The sequence below is a fragment of the Prionailurus viverrinus genome, chromosome B2 (genome assembly GCF_022837055.1).
Source record: "Prionailurus viverrinus isolate Anna chromosome B2, UM_Priviv_1.0, whole genome shotgun sequence".
NCBI lineage: Eukaryota > Metazoa > Chordata > Mammalia > Carnivora > Felidae > Prionailurus > Prionailurus viverrinus.
In genome coordinates, this window is record NC_062565.1 from 96,814,793 (window position 1) to 96,838,856 (window position 24,064).

Consider the following 24,064-nt stretch of genomic DNA (forward strand, 5'->3'; position numbering starts at 1 on the left):
CGGCGCTGACGGAAGGGGCGGGGCAAGGCAGGGCGGGGCCTGGAGGCCCCGTCCGCAAGGCCGCGGGGAGGGATCGACGGGGGGAGGAGCTGCCTTGACTTGCAGGTAACTGCGCCCCTGTCGGGCGTGCTGTGGCCCCGCCTGGCGCCCACTCTGTTGCTTCCTGGCGCGCACTCGTGAAGTAGGGGCGCGGCGAACGCCTCTGCCCAGCCTGGGCTCCTGCCAGGACTCCGCGTGAGTCTGCCGCGTCCTGCCTGCCCCGGCCCGGCCAGCCTCAGGACGCCCCGTGGACCCGGGGGTTGCGGGGTCGTGGGCACTCGGCGCGCCGAGGCACGCCGCCTTTGGGCCCGGCCGCTACTGCTGGCTTCAAACGCAGACCCGGAGCTCGAGGACGCAGGTGTCCAGTTTCCTTTGACCTTGAGGACCCGGGAAGGTGCGCAGCCCGCGGGGGTGGGGAGTATGCGGGGGAACCCGACCCCGTTTCGGTGCTCAGTCTGAGGCCTCCAGGAGAAGGGAGGATTTGCAGTTGCAGTAGACCGCAAAGCAGTTAGGACAGGTTCTTAATGGAGTAGTGAACAGGCTCAGAACGTGGAGTGATTCCCAGTGTCCCGCAGGTCAAGGGTAACGTTGCCTCTCTCCCAGACGTTGATTTCTTACTGCCTTCGTCTAATTCACGTATCTTATATCTCTCCTGAAGGTCTCACCACAAACCTCCGGGATACCTGCCGTTTTCATCCTCGCAACTCACGTCCACGTGATTAGCAAAATAATAATAATAATAATCTTTTGAAATGTACTTCTATCGGGTCACTTCCCTGCTTAAGATCTTTCTATGGTTCACATGCTCTCTGGGTCAATTCCAAACTTCTATGGGCAGGGTCTTTCGAAATCTAGCCTTTTGCACTTCAATCGAGCCCCAACTTTGTGGGATCTTTTCTGGATTCATTCTGATGCTCCAGTTCTCCTGATCTACTTTCGTTCCACGGTGGCTAATTAAGCACACCCACCATGTTCCAGGCACTCTTCTGAGGCCCTTAGGATTCAGCAGAGGCAAACAAATTCAGGTGAAGATTTCTACCCTGGTAGAGTTTATATTCTATTAGGGGAAACAGTCCAAAAAAAAGGAAAAAAGAGAAAGAAACACCCAGTAAATTATGTATGATATGATAGGTGATAAGTGCTATAGAGGAGAAAAGTAGAGCAGAGTAAGGGATGATTGGGAGGGCAAAAAGCTTATTAAATAGAATTGGAATGAGTAGACAGCATTGAGGTGACATTGGAGTTAAGAGTTGAAGAGAGGTGCCTGGGTGGCTCAATCAGTTAAGCATCCTATTTCAGCTCAGGTCATGAACTCACTGTCCATGGGTTCGAGCCCCACATCAGGCTCTGTGCCAGAGCTTGGAGCCTACTTCGGATTCTTGTCTGCCTCGCTCTGCCCCTCCCGCACTCATGTTCTGTCTGTCTTCCTTTCTCAAAAATGAATAAACATTTTTTTAAAAAGTTTAAGAAAATAAGTTATCTATGCAGGTGTGTGGGGTAAGAGTTCTGGGTGCAGCTGGGACAGAGACCTTAACCAGAAATGTCCCTGTTGTATGTGAGAAGCATCAGGAAGGTCCGTGTGGCTGGAGCTGAGAGAGCAAAGGTAAGAGTGGCAAGAGATGAGGTCAGAGAGGGAACGGAGGAACGAGATCACATGGAGCCTGTTAGCTACAGTAGGGACCTTCCTCTTCTCCATGCTTTTGTAGGAGTGATAAAGTATAAATTATTTTTGGAAGAATGACTGGTCTGTGGAAAATAGACTCTACTGGAGCCTTTGTAGTATCCCTGGTGATGAAGCAGTGGAAGTGGTGAGAGGTGATGGGATACGGACCGTGTTTTGAAGATACAGCCAACGTAATAACCTCTTGGCATATTGGATATGGGTATGAGGGAGAATCAAGAATTACCGGAAGCTTTTGTTCTCAGCACCTACAAGGGTGGAGTTATCATTTACTGACATGGGGAAGGCTACAGGTGAAACAGATTTGGGGTTGGTGACGTGTCAGGAGTTTGTTTTGGGACCAGTATAGCTTGAGATACCTGTTACACGCCCAAAGTAACAGGGATGTCAAATAAGCGTTTGGCTATTGTGTCAATATCCCAAGACCACCCCTAGGTTCACTAATTCACTAGGAAGATTCAATAGGACTTGGCTCTGGGTCAGGGCTAGGGTTTATCACAGCAGAAAGATACAAAGCACAGTAGCAAAGGGAGAAGATGCACGGGACAAAATCTGTAGGAAACCAGGTGCAGTCCTTTAAGAGTCCTCTCCCAGTGGACTCAATAGGACAGGCTTAAATCCCCAGCAACAAACCGTGACATGTGAAATACTGTCTATCAGGGAAGCTCGTTAGGGACTTTGCCCAGGGTGTTTATTGGCTTTTGTCATATAGGCACTCTCTGCCTAGCATGTACACAAAATTCAAGACTCCCAGAAGGAAAGCAGGTGTTCATCATAAGAAATTGTACAAACAGGGGTGCCTGGGTGGCTTGGTCGGTTAAGCGTCCAACTTTGGCTCAGGTCACGATCTCACGGTCTGTGAGTTCGAGCCCCGCGTCGGGCTCTGTGCTGACAGCTCGGAGCCTGGAGCCTGTTTCAGATTCTGTGTCTCCCTCTTTCTCTGCCCCTCCCCTCTTCATGCTCTGTCTCTGTCTCAAAAATAAACGTTAAAAAAAAAAAAAGAAATTGTACAAACAGTTTACAGTGGTGAGCTACTCCTGCCAGTTCTGAGAGTGGTGAGAGTCCTGAAATCCCAAGTTTCCAGATGCCAGCCAGGGGCCCACCTTGTAAGCAGGCCTTTCTAAGGATAGTGGTCTCAGGCCTGCTATATTAAATCTTTTCTGCACAGATATACATGTCTGGAGTTTTGGAGAAAGATCTGGAATGGGGATGTAGACTCGGGAGTAGTTGGCATATAGGCGGTATTTAAAACCATGGAAATGTTTGGTGTCTTGATACGCATTTGTCAAAACTGATGAATCACGTAGAAGAGATGCAGGCCAAAGATTGAGCCCAGGGGCCCACCAACATTAAGATGTCTGGGAGAAGGGAGGACAGCAGGGAGGGTACACCAGGAGGAGTACCAAGAGCCAGGTGTCCCGGAAGCCAAGTGAAGAAGAAGGGAGTGATCACTGGTTTCAGATGTGCTGAGAGGTCAGACAAGAGGAGGACTCATAAATGACCTTTTGGATTTAGAAAATGAGAGGCGTTGAGGAGAGCATAGACAACCCTTTTGAGTTTTGTTATAAAGATGAACAAAAGTTGTAGCTGGGAGTTAGTGGCATTAAGAGAAGGTTGGTTGGCTTTTTAGTGAGAGAAGTAACAGCATGCTGATGAGAATGGTCCATTAGAAAGCGAAAAATTACGGTTGTAACTTGCTGTTCCCCCCAAGTTCTGTTTCAGGCGACCTTTGCAGCTAGAACTCTTCACAGGCATCCCTGCTCCAGGCATTAGCCTGTATAGGGTCCCGCCTCCTTTGGACCTTAGCTTTCACTTAAGTTCTCTGACAGCCAATTTGCCCACATTCCCCTTGAATAGCAGTTCCTTGAGGGCAAGGGCTGTGTTTTATCCCCTATCCCCAAGCCTAGCCTAGCTGGCTACCTAGCATATACAGGCAAATGAGTGAATGTAGGGTGGATGTGATAATGGGCAGGATGCTCCTTTCATTTCTAGAAAATGAGTCTGCAAGTATTCACTGGTGTTTGTGTGTGCCAAGCTAATGGGGATGGGAGTGAGGAATGAGACACAATTCTTGCCCTGTCACTACCCATAGAGCTTAGAAGATAAAAACAGTACAAAGACACATAGCATTGGTGCAACATGAATTTGGAAAAGGGAAGGGGAAGGGTGGAGAGGGAGAGTGGCTCTTGTGTGGAGCCTGGAAGAGGGGGGAAGCCATGCTAAAAGGACATATTTTTTTTTTTTCCCATTAGTAGAATCCTTTCTCCAAGTGAAATACAAGGAACCTCAGTATTTTCCAGCACTGCTGCTCTGGTCGAAGAGGGGTTGGGGCCTGGTTAGCACTCTGCTCCATTACTCCTCCTCTGACCAGTGATCAGCTCTGTGATAGAACTTGGGTCCTCAGGCTCTACCCCGTGGCCCTGGGTGTCCATTGCTACAAATGGTCATCATCTCCAGCAAAAATTAGGTTAATGTGTTTTCTCAATTTTATGTTCATAATTTGTTTAATCTTTTTTTTAAATGTTTTTTAAATGTTTATTTTTGAGAGAGAGCAGGGAAGGGGCAGAGAGAGAGGGAGACACAGAATCCGAAGCAGGCTCCAGGCTCTGGGGCTGTCAGCACAGAGCCTGACATGGGACTCAAACTCACGAACCACGAGATCATGACCTGAGCCTAAGTCGGATGCTTAAACCATTGAGCCACCCAAGGGCCCCCATAGTTGTTTTTTTTTTTTTTTTTTTTTTTTTTTTTTTTTTTTTTTAAGTAGGCTCTGTGCTTAGCGTGAAGCCTAACACAGGGCTTAAATTTAGAATCCTGAGATTAAGAACTGAGCTGAGATCAAGAATCAGATGCTCAACTGACTGAGCCACCTAGGTGCCCCTTATGTTCATAAATTTTATCTAAACTTCCAGCATTTACTGACTATTTGCATGCTAGAGAATAAGCAGATCACAAAGAGGGAGTAGTAACTAATAAACACGAAGGTAATACTTGGCTTGACATTTTGGTTATGTTTATTGTATTTCCATGTGAATACAATCTTAAAATTGTTGTTTTGTGCTAGTAAAAGTTTCCTAGTGTAGGTAAATGCGATCTATTTTGATATATACAAAGAGCAATATCCTATCCAGGCATTCCTCACAAGACACAACAGTATGATATAAAGGTGGGGCTTCAGCAGGGAAATGTAGGAGTCCAGGGACTGACAGACAGGACTTCCCTCCCTGAGGATGTCTCCTCCTAGGATTTCTTCTTCTTCCTCCTCCTCCTCCTCCTCTTCTTCTTCTTCTTCTTCTTCTTCTTCTTCTTTTTAAGATTCTATTTTTAAGTAATCTGTACACCAAACGTGGGGCTCAAACTCAACCATGAGATCAAGTCACACTCTCCACCACTCAAGTCAGCCAGGCACCCCTGAGGATTTCTCCTAAGTCGGGGTGACAGTTCCTACCACTCCTCTGCTCCTGAAACTATTCATTCTCTCTAGTATTGCAGTTGGTGAAAGTTGGTTTTTGTTCAAGAAAAAACGAGACAATAAATGTCATGGCGTAGCAGAAAGAACAGTGGACTTAGAGTCAGAAGACAGGCAGTTCAGCATGGACCCTTGACTTAGCCAGGGAGCCTGGGTTTGAATCCACTAAGTATTTGTCTGACCCTGTAACTGAGATGGGCTTGTTGGAAGGAATAAATGAGTTAATAGAGGAGCGCCTGACCCATAGTAAACAGTGAGTGTCAAGACTTGTCATTGGAATCCTGACTGGATTGTTTACTAGCTATATGACTTAGTGGATTGTTAAATTGTCCCGAGTCTCATTTGTACTCATATGTAAAATGAGGACTCTGCACAAAGTTATCCCTGAGAGGGTGCCCTTTCCATTTCTGCAAACCCTATGGCTCTGGGGGTATTGTTAATTGAGGGGAACGGACAGGTGGGTTCTCAGCTTCCAGGCATACATATGGCCTTTGGCATTATACCTAATAGCGAAAAACACTTTGCTAAAGTCACTTAGATCAGTGTTTTCAATTTTTTTTTTTAACGTTTATTTATTTATTTCAAGAGAAGCATGAGCAGGTGAGGGGCAGAGAGAGGAGGAGAGAGAATCCCAGACAAGCTCCTCACTATCAACTTGGAGCCTGACAAGGGGCTCAAATTCACAAACTATGAGATCATGACCTGATGCTTAATTGAGCCACCCAGGCACCCCAAACTTTTTTTTAAGTTTGTATTGGGGCACCTGAGTGGCTCAGTCGGTTCGGCATTCGACTTTGGCTCAGGTCATGATCTCATGGCTCGTGAGTTTGAGCCCCACGTCAGGCTCTGTGCTGACAGCTCAGAGCCTGGATCCTGCTTTGGGTTCTGTGTCTCCCTCTCTCTTTGCCCCTCCCTCCCTCCCTCTCTCACGCACGCGCTCTCTCTTTCTCAAAAATAAACATTAAAAAACAATTAAAGTTTTTATTTTTTTATTTTGAGAGCGAGGGAGAGAGCCGGGGTGGGGCAGAGAGAGAATCCCAAGCAGGCTCCTTACTGCCAGCACGGAGCCCAATGCGGGGCTCAAACCCACAAACCTTGAGATCATGACCTGAGCTGAAATGAAGAGTCAGACACTTAACCGACTGAACCACCCAGGTGCCCCTGACTTTTTATTATTATTATTATCTACAGTAAATACATTTTACATGATGACCCAGTGTGTGTGTATATATTCTTATATATGTATGTGTAATTGTAATGGAAGTTTCATAAAGCAGTATTTACTATGTGATGTGCTGTAATATTTTCTGTACTCTTCAGTGTTCTTAAAAAGTAAAAATTAATAATGGCTCATGGCCCACAGTTTGAGAAATACCTAAAGATAAGCAAATTATCATCATTAATGCCAATCTTCATCTTCTGTATTACAAGAGCATCTTATTAACTGATCTGGTCTAGGCCCAACAGTTACTGGTGATTTCAGCCAGGGCTGTTTGGCCCATAACTTGGACATCACCTGAATAAATTCTAACAAGTCTACCACTTAGGCCCAACATAGAATTTCTGAGGCTGATAGAGAGCTCTGGCTACTTAAGGTTAACCTTCCTGTGTGTTTTTGGTGGGTGGGAAGGTATGAAAGGCCCTGCGTATGAGAGAATTACTTTTCTTAACATTTTACACTGTAAGGAATATATGTTAAAATGTTAACAGTGATTGTCATAGAGTGGATTCAGGTGGTTTGAATTTTCTTTATATTTTTTTCAAATTTTCTGCCATGAAAATATGTTTCATATATAACCATTGAAATCTTTCTCTTAAATTATGGTATAAGAGTAGCAATTACTACCTTAAAAAATATCTTTACTTGGAAAAATAAAAAGTCCACCATTAGGTAACTTAAAATTTTTTTAAGATTTTATTTTTAGGGGCGCCTTGGTGGCTCAGTCGGTTAAGCGTCCGACTTCGGCTCAGGTCATGATCTCATGGTCCGTGAGTTCGAGCCCCACGTCGGGCTCTGTGCTGACAGCTCAGAGCCTGGAGCCTGCTTCAGATTCTGTGTCTCCCTCTCTCTCTGACCCTCCCCTGTTCATGCTCTGTCTCTCTCTGTCTCAAAAATAAATAAACACTAAAAAAAAAAAAATTTTTTTTTAAAGATTTTATTTTTAAATAATCTCTATACCCAACGTGGGGCTCAAACACACAACTGGAGATCAAGAGTCAAATGCTCCACTGACTGAGCTAGCCAGGCACCCCTTAATTTTTTATTGTAGCAATCCATGAAATACAAAGTTTAGGAACTACTGAAATATACTATTTTCTTTCTTTATCCCTGCTTCTAGAAAACTTAAGGCTTTTTCTATGCATCGCTATTATTGATTCTCTACTAAATTAGATAAAATGTGTATAAAAATGATTTTTCTCAATGTTTCTCTTTAAGGTGCTTCAAATAGTTTCCAGTCAGTATTTTAGAGTACTCTGGATTTTTATAGCATTTAAAAATTATTTCAGGGGCACCTGGGGGTGGCTCGGTCAGCTAAGTTTCCGACCCTTGATTTCTGGTCAGGTCATGATCTCACGGTTCATGAGTTCGAGCCCCGCATCGGGCTCTGAGTTGATAATGCTGAGGCTGGTTGGGACTCTCTCTCTCTCTCTCTCTCTCTCTCTCTCTCTCTCTGCCCCTCCCCTTTACATGTGCAGATGTGCTCTCTTAAAAAAAAAAAAAAGCTTAAAAAAATTATTTCAAATTCTAGTTGTGTTGAAAAACAACCCTTAATTTATGCCTGCTTTACTTCTCAGTTAAGACTCAGATTGGGGTCCCAAGAACAGTGAGATACAGACTTGAGCTTGTGTTGTCTGCCTCATTCATGCCAACAAAAATAAGGCCCAAAATGTTAACAAATACAACTTGGAAGTAGCTAGCTATGTGGTTTTGAGTGGGTTTACAGGTAATTGCTGTTGTCAGTTTTGTGATGAATGGAAAGTAGGAAGGAAAAATCCTTCAAACCATCATCAAAGACATCTGTCTGAAAGTATAGCGTTGGCACCATGGAAAGTCATTCTCAGACTTAAGGTATGGGAATATTGACCATATGGCAACCCTTCTCAAATTACTAAGTCATGGTCTCTAAAACCATCTTGATGTACTTGGGAAGGTTTGTTACCATCATAATGAGATGGTTTCTGCTGTCTTTGGAGTCATACAGGAATTGACTACTCTCTGGCATGTCAGCACCTCGGTGCCTCAGGAAACAATTACCTACTTTGTGGGTCTCTAGGCCCCTTCCTTCTCTGCTAGCTAATGCCTCCGTTAAACGGTAGGAGGAAGATGTAAAAGGAGGTAAAATGCAGATCTGTCCAATTTGCTCATTCCTACCTCTGATTCGGTAGGGCTGGAGGTTGAAACAAAGCTGAGATTCACTCTGGGTTTTGTGAAGTCATGACCTGGTGTCTTTCCTTAGCAAAGTCATTATTGTAGAGATGTAACGTATGCCAATAAATACTTTTTCTCTCCGTGAGACCTTTTCTTTTTCTTAATATTAACTTGGTGGATACAAGTTTTTTAATGTTTTATTTTTATTTTAGAGAGAGAGACAGAGTGTGAGCAGGGGAGGGACAGAGAGAGAGGGAGACACAGAACTCGAAATAGGCTCCAGGCTCTGTGCTGTCAGCTCAGAGCCTGATGTGGGACTCGAGCTCATGAACTTCCCGAGCCAAAGTCAGAAGCTTAACTGACTGAGCCACCCAGGCACCATGAGATCTTTTCTTTTTTTAATATCATTAAGAACTATTGTTAATATTTTTCAGTAGCAATAAGTATCCAAGTTAATTTGGGGGATGGAGAAGAGAAGCAGTGTTTTCACACATAGTATCCAGTTCCACCCTCACGAGCACCCTGTGAGGTAAGCACAGCTAGAAGACTCACCACAGTGCAGTGCGTGGCCCTCAGTACGTGCAGACCAATATGGTCTTTTGTAGGGGAGCCTAAGTATAGTGCTGGGTATTAAGTGTTCATGGTATGTATGGTTTGTGTTGTAAGAATGCCAGGACGCTGCACTCGTGAAATAAAACTGAATTATCGTCTGTTTCAGGTTCTATGCGCCATGGCTATGACTAGTGTCAGATTGCCTGCCAGCGTTTTGAGAAAGCCAGATGCCTGGATTGGACTCTGGGGAGCACTACAAGGGACACCTTCGTACAAACTCTGTGCTTCCTGGAATCGATACTTATATTTTTCTAGTACCAAGTTAAACACATCAAATTGTAAAACATTTTTCCATAACGTTTTCTCACGGAGACTCCCCAGGCTTTTCATATCCCCAGAATATATTTTCCCATTTTCCATAAGACTCAAAAGTAATATAGGCTCTAAAAAATCCACTGAAAAGACTCTGCAGAAAGCCGCAGCTGAAGAGGACTCTGATGAGGAGAGCCACGGCGAGATGAGTGAGCGGGAGGAGGAGCTGGAGGACGACCCTAGTGTGGTCAGAGACTATAAAGACCTGGAGAAAGTAGTGCAGTCTTTTCGGTACGATGTTATCCTAAAGACAGGCCTAGATGTTGGAAGAAAGTAAGTACGACTCTCGTTTTATTACAAAATCCTTTGTCTTTTTGTTATGTTAATGCACCGTTTCCAGCCACTCAGCCCTTATGGTGAGGAGGAACCACAGTTAGGAAAGGACCTTCCAGGAACCTGTTCGGTTACTTCATTCTACAGGTGAGAAAACTGATTTCCAGAGGAGTCAAGTGACTGCCTGCACATCCCAGGTGCCACCTCTCCCTGAACTAAGACACAGTTGACTCTAAGGTGAACCACTGATTACTTCTTGAGGAGGGAAGTAATGACCATGTTAGGTGTGTATAGTAAGAAGAAGCCGTACATGGGTTTCACAAATGCCACGGTGTGAGAAGGTCCCTTTTAGAAGCAACAGAAGCAGGAGAATGTGGTGGTTAAGAATGCAGGCTCCGCAGCTAGACTACTGGGGTTTCAATCCTGGTTTGCTGTGTGACCTTGGGCAAGTTACTTAAATTCTCTAAGTGTCAGTTTTCTCATCTGTATAATGTAAAATAACACCTTAGAAGTTGGTTGCTAGGACTAAATGAGTATCTCTCTCCTCCATCTAAAGCATTTTAACAGTGCCTAACACATGGTAGGGACTCAATATATGTTAGCTATTATGAAGAAAGTACTGTGTGTGTTCACATATAGTGCCCAGAGATATTAAGTGTAACTTTCACGATTTCTCTAGTATTCTTGTTCTCTCTGCTAGACTAATTCTATAAGAATAGTGACCCTCATTGTTCATTCATTCCTTTAGCACTCATTGTGTGCATACTGCATACAAGGTAAGAATCACGGTATGGATAATATATTCAGAAAGGTCTCCATGTGTAATTTATACCTGTGTGACCTAATTTAATGGCATGGTTTAATTTTTTAATCCATGAAGTTTAAGGACTTACAAGGGTGACCAATCCCATAGGGACCCTTGTCGGGATTTACTGAATATTCTCTAAAATCTGGCAAACTTGTAAGGGATCCTCTCTCTCTTCCCCAGAGTAGTAGCTGGTGCTGTTATCATGAAGCAGAAACCCACCCAGATATAACTCCCCTGGAGTCAGAGCAGCAAGAGAAAATGGCACTGATTTTTGTCGGCACCGGCTCCTGGTCCGGTTGCCCTGGTGATTAAGAGAGACCGCAGCTGCTGGATTGGAATTTCCCCAACCTCAGCGCGGACGAGCAGAGGATTTTTTAATAGCCCCAACATTCGTGTCGTGCCTGGTTTGTCTCGCAGAGCCCTTTGGTGGTCGTGAATCACGGGTGCTCCTGCTTTGCAGAAGTCCGGTGAGGTAGTGCCCGGCCCTCGCAGAGCCCCGTCAGAGTTCTGATTACCTGCCGATGATGCGAGCGTATCTGTGCTAATGTGCGAGCATACGTGGGCGTCTATTCAGGAGAACCCCTTGATCTCGCTGTGGTGTGTACATACGGGAGCAGTTGACTTTCATTTTCCCAGCACCCAGAACGGAGACTTTTGTAAAGAGGCTGGTGACTATCAGAATAAAACATTAATGGCAGATGTTTTTCTCAGACCTCTATAATTGTTTTGAATATATTTCTATTTCAAAGCATTTGGTTTTTTTTGTTGTTTTTGTGTGTGTGTGTTTTTTTTAAAGCAAAGTGGAAGATGCGTTCTACAAAGGCGAACTCAGGCTGAATGGGGAAAAATTATGGAAGAAAAGCAGAACGGTGAGATATTATGACAGCCAGATATTTTTGTCTGTTGCTCTGCCAGTACTCAGTGCCTCCCTAGTTTCCCCTCAGGCTCCTTACTTGGGGTTTCAGCGTCTCCTGTATGTGTCTGTGTTACCCTCTCTGCGATTCCCTATGGGCCTGATCACGCTAGTGAGACTCACCAGCCAACTTCACACAAACTACCTGTTCTTTTGCAGCCTAAGTGACTTCAAGATGAATCTTTCCCTTCGTCTTTAAAATTTTAAGACACACCATTATCAGAATTGGCAAGAATCCATTAGTTAAACTTCCAAGTCATTAGTCCCATAAAATCGTTATAGGCTAAAAAGAACAGTTGGTCCATGTAGAGGTAACTCTGGACTACGGGACTTCTGCAGATGTGGAATTTTGTTCATTTCGGCAGTTACCCGCCAGCACTTGCTGGGTGCCCTGCTCTGTGTGCACAGCGGCTGTCAAAACCCAGACTCCCAGTTTTCTGACAGCCCCACATCAATACTATTGTTCAGAGTCTAGAGTGCTAACCATTATACTATGGAACTTCAATACTATTGTTACGTGAAAGAAGTCAGTTACAAGAAAATGTATTTCCAGTATCCAGTGTTGTTACAATATACTGTGAAAGTTACATATTTTTGTAAAAAGTTACATTTTACATATATCTGGAATTAAAATATCAATATTACTAGTATTTATCTCTGGGGCATTATGGGTTATATTTTCTTCATTCTTTTTAGTTTCTGAATTTTTTACAAGTATATATCACTTTCCTGATTGGGAAAATAATACGATAGTTAGAGTCAACAAAACACAATCAAAAAGTGTATGACAGAGACCCTTAAAAAGTTTGGAAGACACTGACATATGAGGCATTGGCAGACATAATCTAACTCTTAGTATCTAGGGAACTAATGTTCCAGGGAAGGTACACACACTTTTGTAGGTTACTATTAGGCTTGTTTCATGTTTCAGAACCCCCTGGGGCTGGGGGACCTGAGCTACATCCTTTTGCCCTGCGACAAGGGAGGGTGTGAGCTGTTGGCCATGGACCTGGGTGAGCACCGAGGCTTTCTTCAGAGACCTTGTTCTCTGGGATCATACAGGTTCTTACGGCTGAATGGACAGTGCCTGTCTCAGCTGCCAGGTCACAAGGTCCGAGATCTCTGATGGCACCTGACCCGGCAGGTTCGGCATGTCAGTCATTGCTCTGTGAGCTTCAGGAAATCAGGCACTCCAGACATGCATCTGGAGATTAGGCTCTTGTCCCATAATTGCTTTTTCCTGGTTGAAGCCCTGCCCCCTCCCCTCAGCCACAGCGTTCCTAAGACCTGGTCTTGGTTCTCCGCACCTCTGTACCAGGGCCTCATTTACAAATGCCCCAAGTCTATTTTTCTCCCCCTGCTTTGAGATAGTATTAACTACAGTCTAATTGCTGCTTCTTCATTCTGCCTTGGGTGTTCTGTTTTCTCGGCTGCCTTCCAGATTTCTCCTGAGGGTCAGCAGAGGGAAGGGGCCAGTGTTAGCACTCGGGCTGCCTTGTTACTAGGAGGCCTGTAGCCATAGTAACTGCAGCTAAGGGGAGATTTGAAATGTAGATATTTGGAACAGCCCGTAATCCCATCCGCTTTTGCTTTATGTCTGCTGTGCTGTCTCCCACATTAGAAAGGACTGGCCCTTGCAGAGAATAAAGGACACCTCCCTTACCATGACCTGCTGCATGGGGCTGTGCCTGGCTGCTGGCCTTGAAGGGTCAGGCAGTTTTCTGATGCTGCATCTATAAAGCTGGCTGCCTGTAGCTGAGCAAACCTTTTCTGTTAGCTGCAAACCAGGTGGGGCCCAGAGTACTGGAGGTGCTGCTGGGTCCCTGTTGACTTAAACAAAGGGTGTTTAGAGCCGGACTATGGTGATTGAAGCCTTCCTAAACTCATTCTCTCCCTGAGAAATATTCCTTCCCTTTTCTCTGCCTTAGAAGTAAGCTACCAAAGGGATCTGCTGCTCAGCCACACACGAGCCTGCTCTTTTAAGGGGCAGACATTACGCACAGTATATCTGTGAAGGGGTACACAATAAGGGTTGTCTTTTTCTCTGTGTATCCTTTTATACTTTGTATATTTTGTGTCACGTGCATGTTACTAAAAAGCGAATTTTAATGAAATAAAGTTATGCTGAAAAATGTAAAGCAGAGTTCTCAAGCCTTGTATTTCTGGACGTTGATTTTAAATGTCCATACAGTTGGGCCAAATGGTCTTTTTTTTTTTTTTAATTTTTTAATTTTTTTTTATTTTGAGAGCACATGCGAGCAGGGGAGGGGCAGAGAGAGGGAGAGACAGAATCCAGAGCAGACTCCACACTGCCAGCACAGAGCCTGACGTGGGGTTTGATCCCACAAACTGCAAGATCCTGACCTGAGTGGAAATCAAGAGTCGGACGCCCAACCGACTGAGCCACCCAAGCGCCCCAATGGTTATTTATTTTTAAGTTTTTTAGATTTATTTTGAGATACAGCACAAGCAGATAAGAGGCACAGAGAAAGACAGAATCCCAAGTAGGCTCCATGCCGTCAGCACAGAGTCCAATGCAGGGCTCAAACCCACAAACTGAGATCATGACCTGAGCAGAGATCAAGAATCTGATGCTTAACCGACTGAGCCACCCAGGCGCCCCAATGGTCATTTATTTTCAATTAAACGCATAAGAACTACAGGAGGACAGATCCCCTAGATGATGCCTGTGTCATCCCAACCTTCAAGCCCAGGGGAGAAGCAGTCTTCATGCCTACTTGTGGTGTGAGCCCTTCTGCTTCCCAGCCCAGAGAGGAGAATGTTAAGGTTTATCATCAGCTCCTGTGTGAGTTCCCATCTAGCTGCTCTAAGCTGTCTGGGTTGACCAGTATGGCATTGTGGCTAACAGGTGTGTGTTCCCATGTTTTGGACTGAATATTGGGCCCTTGAATGGGTGGGAGAACAAACATGAGCTTGCCCTGGTGAGGTACACATGTTTGACAGCCTGATGTTATGACTGCTGCCTCAGAGAGCATTAACTGAAAATAAAGTAAAAGTGGCACCATACTTCTTAAATAGAAAACCTCCAGTCAGCTTTTAAACAGCCATGTGTTCTCCAGCTCACCTGGCTCTAAATAAATAAATGGCCATGCGTACCCACTTAGAGTCCATGGCCCACACATGGGGTTGCTTCCTGCCTCCTTGGAAGCAGTGGTGAGAGGTCGGAGATGGCCCCAGTCATCCCTGGCTTATGTTACAGTAGAAGCAGCATCTGGCACCTGGGTCACTTTAGCTCCTTCCTGAGTCACTGGGCAGATCCCCTGGAATCCTGGGCTGCCAGGACCAGGTATCCACCATAGGCTGTCCCCAGCAACACTGATAGGACTGCCCTAGGACGTGGCCCTGAAGTACTCAACCCAAGGCAAGAATGGGTTTGACCTCAGCCTTTTTAACCTACTGAGTCTGCATCCAACCCTACCCTCTTTTCTGTGGCATTCTGTCTTGGTGAATTGAGTCCTATCTTCTCGATGATGTGGCGTCACTAGGGCTAATCAGTGTTAGGCCTTTTCTTTACCATTTCTCTAAGGGATACGCTGACTGTTCCACAGTGACTAATTTTCAACAAACTGCCCCGTCCTCAATTATGTAGCTCATCTGGGTTGAAATCAGTGAAAAGTTACACTGGAAATGGTTGTCTCAGTGCTGGTAGTAATTACTATGCACATATTCTCTAAGATTGTGCCCCACTCTCTTTGTTTCTTGTCAATGTTACCAAAACAAATGCCTCCATGTGTTTCCTTCAGTCGTCTAGTAGAGGTATTTGAGCCACACCACCCGGGCTGCCCATAGGAAGCCATCCAAGTCTGAAGGAAGGACGTGGACAGGATCGGGCACGTGTGTCTGGGGCATCCTGTGAGTGAGGCCCTTTCACCCGGAGGCACTTTGGATGAGGGAAAGCCTCAGAGGAAACACTGCCTTTCCTCACCTGCCCCTCTAGGGAGTGGTCACCTGGTGAAACTCAAACCAAGGATGTTTGTGGGGTGCCTGGTTGGGGGAGCTTTCGACTCTTGATCCCAGGGTCATGAGTTCAAGCCACACATTGGGTGTAGAGACTACTAAAAAAATAAAAAATAAAAGGACATTTGCATTGGCCTGTGTTTCCCAAAATGCAGTAAAGGCTGAGTTTTCTTTTAATTTTCAGGTGAAAGTGGGAGATACATTGGATCTTCTAATTGGAGAGGATAAAGAAGCAGAAACAGAGACAGTGATGAGGGTTCTCCTGAAAAAAGTGTTGGGAGAGAAAACTGAAAGCGAGAAGTACAGAGTGGTGTTACGCCGGTGGAAAAAGTTAAAGTTGCCTAAAAAGAGTATGTCTAAATAAATGAATTGCTTTCTATCAATAAAGCTACTTTCGAGTGATGGGGGAAAGGGCCAGCTTAAAAAGAGGGCATTTTTATTAAAGTTCTCTTGCCCTTAGTGGAAACTGCTGAGCTGTTTTGTGGAAATTGGGATCCATAGCTTGGAGACACTTCCCATGGCCTGGATTCCTCTCCAGGGCTTGATTTGTGCTCATTTTGACCTCGTTTTAGCCTCATGAGCATGAATGAGATGTGTGCTGAATGAATTAAGCCCAGAGAGGGTTTTAATGACTAGCCTGCTGTTCCCACATTAAATACGTCGGGAGTCCATGTAAAATAAACGGGCCTTGTTGTTTGTGCTTTCATTTCCATTTTATCCCTTTTGGCCAGCTTCCCTGGGTGCAGGCTTCTTAAGGCAAAATCAAGTAATGTCAAGGTCACCCTTCATATCCTCGAGGGAGAACACTGGGGGACCCCCTTTCACCACCAGCCCTTCTGAATTACCAACGTGTGAGCTTTAATTCCCTTCAGAGGTTTGCCTTCAGAAGTATGGATAAGTTGTTCTAACTCCTTCTAAAGGGGCTAGTTAGGGCCCATCTAAAATTAATTGTTTAGGTCAGGGGCAGCCAGAGGCCTTTTTATGGCACTCAGGAATGGTTTTTACATTTTTAAAGCACTGTTAAAAGAAGGAAGGAATATATCACAGAGACCTTATGTAGCCCACGAAACTTAAAGTATTTACTATCTGACCTTTGACAGAAGAATATGTGATGACCCTTCCCCCCTGCCCCAGTAAGCCGAGGGTTTGATTTTCAGATGAAAGTTGTTTTTAGTAGTAGGTTTCAGCTGAAACAGATTTTACCAATGAAGAGAACAAAGAATCAGAGAATCTAGTTCTCAAGAAGGTGTCATAAAAGGGGCCAAGCCTTAAAAAAAAAAAAAAATACATTATTAGAAGGGACACAGGGGCCCCTTGGTGGCTCAGTTGGTTGAGTGTCCGACTCTTGATTTCAGCTCAGGTCGTGATCCCAGGGTCATGAGTGGAGCCTGCCCCACTCCCTCTCCCTCTGCCCCCCTCTCTAAAATAAACATTTTTAAAATGTTTAAAAACTACAAGGGATACATACGTCATACACATGATCTAAGAAAAGGGCATCTGCAGAAATACTAGTTTGTAGTCTTCCAGGAACAGTTTCCTGGCATCAGAAGGTCAGCTCACTTAGAGACTTTATTAGACTGTGTCATGTAAAAGAGACTGGCTGTGTCTGGGTCTTTTTATTTGCCCTCCAGGAATTCTTAGGAATTCAGGTTAACTGACAGTGAAGAGACACCTCTGTGGCCCAAAACAGTGGGATGTTTGGGCCCATGAGTCTGGAAGTCTTTACCACCTTGGATTTCTGAAGACTCAGGAAAATTGATTTTTATTTGAAAGCTCAAGTAAGCTCTCAGGAAGAAATATTACATACTGTCCAGTGTAATAGGGAATTTTCCTATCTTACCACTTGTTAACTGGACTTTGCTGACTTATTAGTAAAAACATGTTCAATTTCAACATGAGTTATGAATTGTAATTTAAGAGATAAATGTCCATAGTTTTTCCCATTTCCTTTACCTCTCTCTGTCCCTGTCTCCCTCTCCCTCTCTTCTCCAGACTTCTCTTGGGAAAGTTCTAGATATAGAAAGCCTAATTAGTATGGTGCAAGGCGGCATGATCTTGTGATGTGTCAGGGGTCCTGGTTTTTAGGCTCAGCCTTATCATCAGCAAGTTGGGTTACCTTGGTCGTAGGTTGACCTTAGTCTCTCAGAGCTTCAGCCTCCTCATTGGTCAAATAAGGATCAGGATACTAACTGCCTTACCTTGTCCTGTGTTCGAATGAGGGAGAAAGTCAAGATGCGTTGTATGAGGTAAGAGGAGTTGCTGCAAGCTACACAGTGGGAAGAGCCACTCACTAGCGAGGCTTTTAGAAGCCCTGTGGGTAATTACCATCTCACGCAGCTGCTTGCAGTGTTTGGTTCACTCCAGACGGTCTCTGTTTTAAAAAATCAAACTAAGAAACGAAAAAAAACCTGATGGGAGAATGTTGGTTTCGTGACAACACGTGGCAAAAGCTGATCTCTCGCCGCTGTCTGCAGTACAAGGGACTTGAAACATATCTATGAAATCGCAGAAACAAAAGCAGTTTGTAAAGATTTGTAGAACTCTTGCAAGTTCACTCCATACTTGACCCCAAATGACGGTTGCTTTATAGTGCTACCCTGGCAAGGCCTCCTCAGTGAAAATTAAAGAAAATTTTAAAAGACTATGATGAAAGGATTAAAGATGTGTATGTTTCCACTGCAATGGTTCTCGACCAGGGTATCCCCCCCACCCCCACCCCCGGGGACATTTGGCACTGTCTAGAGATGTTGGGGAGGGGGCGATAAGGGCATCGAGTGGATAGAGACCAGTGATGCCTCTAAACCCCCACAGTGTGTAGGACACCCTCACAACAGAGTTGTCTGACCCCAACTGTCGGGAGAGATGAGCTCAAGACACCTGCTCTCATGGGATGACAAGGAAGAATTTTTTTTTTTTTTTTAAGTTATGACTATTTTGGTGGAGGCTGATCTAGCGCTTATACCAGTAGTGATGGTTAATTCTTTCAAAGAAATGGCACTCCTTTAGGAAATATGATGCTAATTGCATTTCTCTGCCAGACAGCATTCACGGTCTTTCCCGGAAAATTACATAGATGGCCAGGCAATCGTTTCATTATCTTTTTAGCATTTTGGAGAGAAAAGTAGACATTTGGGGGATACTCCTTCCTTAAGTCACAGTTTATTTGGTCAATGATAATTGAGGAGATGGGAACATAACTAGCGTTTTCTAAGAAGCTAAAAAGGGAGATGTCAGTTGGGTGGTGGTGATGTTCCGTGAACCATCTAAAGGATGCAGGGTACAGGCAAGTAGATTCACACTCTACTGAAGTTCTGCCTTATCTCGCTCCTATGTATTTGGGCTTTCAAAAAGCTACGGTCAGGTTCTCAGCTTACTGACACTCTCAAGGGAGTAGTGAAGGAAATTGCACACTGCACGGAGCAGCCGCAGTGAGCGCAGTATGCATCTCCAAAACCTCGGCAGGTCCCACAGCAAGCCGGCAAGCAGCCACGGCAGTGTACTCACCTTGGAGATCAGCAGTCACCCCGAAACAGAATTGATGTTTCCCTTGGAGAGTCATTTGTTAAACATTTACCAGCACCTCAGGGGGTGGGCGCAGGCACACGCCCGGAAGTTTTTCCATTGGGAAATGCCCTAGCACTGGTACCCACCCCCCAAGCTATTCTTTCACGTTTCTTTTTGCTCCTCTCTCGTTCTAATTTATTTCCCTGTCCTCCTCTCATACTTTAGCCAAACAAGCTGATGTGTTTAATGTGTATCATTTTGTTTGCATGCTTTCTTGTAAAATGTGCTGTTCTTTTCATTTTGTATCTTTTTCTACTCCGTGGTTTTGAAGCTCCATCCATGGCGCATCAATCTGTGGCTTCTCACTGCCACGTGATACCAAAGCGCATCCACCACATTTTGCCTGCCCCTTCTCCCAGACTCTCCCCAGCTCCCCTCACCGCAAATAAACAGTGCTGCTTACTCGCCAGAACAGCTGAGCAAGGCTGCCTCCCACCAGCAACACGTGAAAGTGCTTGCAGATGTAGCCTCATCCAGCCCCAGCATGATCCAGCTTTCTAACTTTTGCCCGACTAATGTAGGAGTAAAGAGTTATTTTTAACATGCATTCCTAAGTTCTCTTTTCCTGCACAGGAAAGCCCGCCCCCCCCCCCCCCCCCCCAGCCTGCTGCTTCTGCCTTTGGTAGCCGCTGCTGCCTCATCTGAGGGCTCTGAAATTGGATGCAGCTTTCTGAGACTGCCGCTTTCCTGTTCCTCCCAAAGACCTGCTTGTTTGCCTAAGTTGTTCATTATTTAACAGACCAGGTATATCAAAAGCAGACTGGTCAAAGTGTGATTTTTGCATGCTCTTGACATGGATCACTCACGATGCACTTCTTGATTCTTGATGTGTAGAGATGGCAATTCTTCCCAATGGGCTTTCTATCCTGGGACTTTATTCTTAAAGCTGGTGAGACCTTCCCCAAGGCAGATAAGTGAAGCCCCAAGAACTGCAGTCAGGGTAGAACAGCAAGTGTCTAAAATGGGCAATTTCTGTTGAGAGGCCTGGACTGGTAACGCCCACTTCCAGAGCCCCACTCAGAGGGGTTACTACCAGATACTTCCTTCCCCATGCCATGTGTAGAATTTTCTTTAGGATTGTAGGGGAGATCCCTTAACCCTTGATTCTGAGACAGATACACAAAAGGTGAGGCTAAAACGAAGTCAGCTCTGCGTTCAAGCAACACAAGCAGTATGAACCCGAAAAGAAGGCACCCATCACCAGGGGTCTTACATATGACGAAGTGTATGCCCCATCATGCCTGAACTGTGTCTGTGCTGAGACTTCTGCTTGTCCAAACCCAGGAGGAGACTTCAGTTGAACACCTTGTGTCAGAAAATAGCAGGGACTGAACACCAGGAAGACCAAGGCCGTCCGGTCCTGCAGCCAGCATTCACAGCATCTTAGCAATGTTTCAGTCTGTGAGAAGCAGGAGAGTCAGGAAACTGGGCCTGCAGGTGCCTCGGGCCAGACTCCAGCCTTGTTCCATCTGCATTGGCCTCAGCTGTCTACACCGAGCCAGGGAGCCAAGCTTCCCAGTCTGCTTATACCCACCGTGCATCTTGAAAGTCCGTTTCAGGCAAGAGATGTTAGGTTTTGTGTTTACTATCAGAGTCTTCTCTCTCCAAGGCCTCTTAGCTACCAACTAGTGAGTTTGAGACTTGTCAGAGTCATGGAACAGTGCCTAGGAGATAACAGACATTACAAATATTTTTGCAGAAGGAATGAACTTCCTTTAGAAGCAGACATGGTTCTTACCGCATCCCTTGTTCTGTTTCCTGCATTGACAGGTTTTCTGAGTCAAACACGCACTCAGGCAGATCCAGAAACTGTGGACAGTCAGCAAAACCCCGAATTCAATGGTAGGAGACCCCTAGGCAGAAAGATGGGGAAATTTACTGCACTCAGCCACACTAGCGGCAGTGCAGAAATTAGGAACACAGACTTTGGAGTCAGATACTGGAGTCATACTGGTCATCACTGGCACCCCCCAGCTCTGCCAGCTTCATGACCTTGACCTCTGGAAGCATCCCCATCTGTAAAATGGGGTATGGAAACATCTACCCCACAGGGTTTCTGTGAGGACTGAATGACATGTCAAATCCCTAGCATGTTCCTCACCTATTACAGGGCTCAGAAAAATGGGAGCTCTTACAAAAACATCAACTCCGTGTAATTTAAAAGCCCACTGTCACTTTTGACTACACAGTCATCACACTGTAGGAGCTTCTGGAAGGACCGGGCTGTGGCATTAATGTCTCAACATCTGTCAAGGATACAGTTCACCATGAGGACTACAAACTGTATTTAGAACAAATCAATTCTTACTCCTTAAAATCAATGAACAGGCTTCCTCCTGCAAAAGCGCTCTGGCAAAAGCCATCACGTTTGGCCACTGCCCCTAAGCCTTGAAGTATTCGTGAACCTGCTTCTTCCCACTGACCTAAAAGCTAAGATTTAGTTTATCGCTAGTTAAGAAGCAGTTTTATTGCAACAGGAAACCACTTATTTCAGCTCAGATCTATTTCTAATGATCAGGAAAGTGCTAAGCCTTCGGTTTCCTTGATATTCACAGCATGTTTTGTGAGGTCACTAGCGCAGTTCTGGGTGTGCCGTGGACCAGCAGGACCAGCATCACCTGGGAACTTATTAGAAATGCAAATGCTTGGGCACCATCCAGACCTGCTGCGGCAGAATCCCGGGGGATGGAGCCCACTGATCTGGTTTGACATGCCCTCTGCTGGTTCTGACCCTACCTGATGCTGATAGAATATTACCCAGATCCCTTGCCAGTGCATCCAACCCCTAGCCGCTGAGGGCCAGCTAACCGCTCATGGCAGCCCTTCTGGAGCGGGCCCTTGGCCATCCTACTGGGCAAGCTACCCTTTTCCCTGGGAAACACCTCTGACAGTAACCAGCCAGCCCCTCTGCCTCAGCTGGGTCTAATTACGCCAAATAACCCATATTCTAGGTCTTCCCTGTATGGGGATGAAACTGGACTGCAGTGGAGACTACACTCTTGCTCCTGGCCTTCCCTGCCCACCACCCCCCCCCACCCCTTCTCCTGAGGGCACACCCACAACCAATCTCTCAGGGATGCCCTCAGGCTCCGTCCCTAGAGAACCTGACCCTCGGCAATTACTTTCACAAATTCTCCCCAAATTTGCTCCCTATTACCAGAACAGGGGTCTCCACAATTGCCAGTGATTTCACACACGGCAATTCTAAAACCAGCACACCCATATCTAAGATCAAATTGGGGCTTAGAGGATGTGGATGATAAAGGACACCACTGACTTGCATTTGTTTTTGGATCTGAATCTTTGTGTGTTGTGACCCAGGGATGCTTTAGTACCCAGGATGGTGTGGTATCGTAGGAATGGACATACGGGTTTAAACCCTGACACCGCCATCTGCCAGCTGTGTGAACTTGGGCAAGAAACATACTTCTTTCTGCTTCCTTACCATAAAACAGATAATAACAGTGCCCAAGACACTGAGTTTTTGTGAGAATCAAATGAGATAGTACGTACACCATTCAGGGCCATACCTTTCTTAACAGGCACAATTATGGGACTTACCTTACAGGGTTTTCGAGAGGATCATAAGGTACAGTTCTTGGTGTGCCTGGCACGTGGCTTATACTCAGTGAACGTTTGGTGCCATTACAGCGACTAGGCAGTGAATGTTCATTCCTTTCCCACCACTGGCCGGAGGGGGGTGGGGGGCGGTAACTCATTTAGAAGCTCCCTGAGCGTCGATTGCACCTCACCATCCCAGTGATCGTAATAATTTAGTGTGCAGTTCTTACCTCTGAGAACTAGATTTGGTAAGTAAGCTCCCATATATTGAAATTCTGTGACTTTTTCTTTTTGGTAGAAAACGAACATACCTACAGCCAGAATGAAAGAATTTAGTCTTCCTTCACGTCTTGCTTAAACTTGCTACTCCAGCCCCTGACCCACCCTAGCCTGCTGAGGAGGCTTACACACACACACACACACACACACACACACACACACGTCAGGATTCACAACTGAGCACACAGCGGCTGTAGGAAAAGTGTTCCAATCACAAGCCACAAATTCCTTTGTATCTTTGTGACCCCTGGGCCAAAAACGTTTCTCTGACAGCTTGAGATACTATTTTTACTACGAATATTAAAGTTAGTAATTTGTCATTAGCCAAACAGAAGAGGTGAGAGGAAACACGCATCCTTCCTTTTGTTATCAGGTAATCATATTAGTTTTGAGGAACTAAATCCCATTTGATCCAAAAAAAAAAAAAAAAAAGTGCCGTGAAGCTCTGCTACCTTGGCAGCAGGGCTGGTCTGGCACCTGACCAGGAAAAGGTATGAAAAGGTCAAATGTACCTCCCACTATGTGGCCAGGAAGTGGTTTGTGTAGAAAAGGGCTAGGACTTATTTGGCGACCTCTCATTCAGTGGTGGCCAACTGCAATCTTCTGTGGGCTGCAGCCCTACAGGCAGTGTGGCAGCCCCAGAGGCTGGGATCCCCCCTGAGCGGTCACGCCCTCCCCTGGGAGGGGGGAAGACAAACCAACAAACCGACCGACACAGGTTCTGGCAGACCTGTGCCCTAAGAAAACAAGATGTTGCAAACACCATATTTTTTTCTAGTTTTATAACATTTTATATAACTCATAAAACAGTGCTTGTATAAAAATTCACACACAGTTGCTAGAGAGCATACAATTTCCAAAAATGTCCTGGGTTTTTGTTACATTCAGTTTTCTAAGGATGCACTCAAATCAATGGTAAAATGCAGACATTATGTGGTATTTCATTATCTTTGGTAAAACTATTCCCATTATTTTGTCTCCTCACAGTATTAACTCTGATATCCACTTTGTGCAGGGTCTGCTATCACTAGGATGTCAGAAAAACATTAAGGCTGGATCTACACGAGGCAAGTATTTCCAAACGGCAGGAACAGCCCCTTGGCCCCCACGTCCACCGCACGCCGCTCTCCACACAGCCAGGCAGGGTGAGAGGTCGCAGTGACTTCTCACCGGGGGTCTCAGGACCCCATCCCAATCAGACAAGA

At 45.3% G+C, this 24,064-nt stretch overlaps 1 protein-coding gene across 6 annotated transcripts; it reads left to right on the forward strand.

The window, feature by feature from the left end:
• Positions 1-16: 16 nt before the first annotated feature.
• Positions 17-24,055, forward strand: MTRES1 (mitochondrial transcription rescue factor 1). 6 transcript variants are annotated; one of them, XM_047859078.1, is made up of 5 exons: positions 17-105; positions 9,278-9,756; positions 11,361-11,433; positions 15,640-15,805; positions 23,875-24,055. In XM_047859078.1, exons 2-5 carry the CDS (start codon positions 9,290-9,292, stop codon positions 23,907-23,909), a joined length of 741 nt encoding a protein of 246 aa, XP_047715034.1. In that variant the 5' UTR covers positions 17-105; positions 9,278-9,289; the 3' UTR covers positions 23,910-24,055. The 6 variants fall into 6 exon arrangements, with proteins under 6 accessions (XP_047715034.1, XP_047715037.1, XP_047715033.1 ...); XM_047859077.1 differs by having other exon boundaries at positions 44-433; XM_047859082.1 differs by lacking the exon at positions 17-105 and adding an exon at positions 191-450.
• The last annotated feature ends 9 nt before the right edge of the window (positions 24,056-24,064 follow it).

Bases quoted from the DNA above. Each gene is read 5' to 3' on its own strand.
- MTRES1 (XM_047859078.1), top strand. From the start codon at position 9,290: ATGGCTATGACTAGTGTCAGATTGCCTGCCAGCGTTTTGAGAAAGCCA. The intron at 11,434-15,639 runs GTGAGATATTAT...TTTAATTTTCAG, and splicing joins TATGGAAGAAAAGCAGAACG to GTGAAAGTGGGAGATACATT. The intron at 15,806-23,874 runs GTATGTCTAAAT...CACTTTGTGCAG, and splicing joins GTTAAAGTTGCCTAAAAAGA to GGTCTGCTATCACTAGGATG.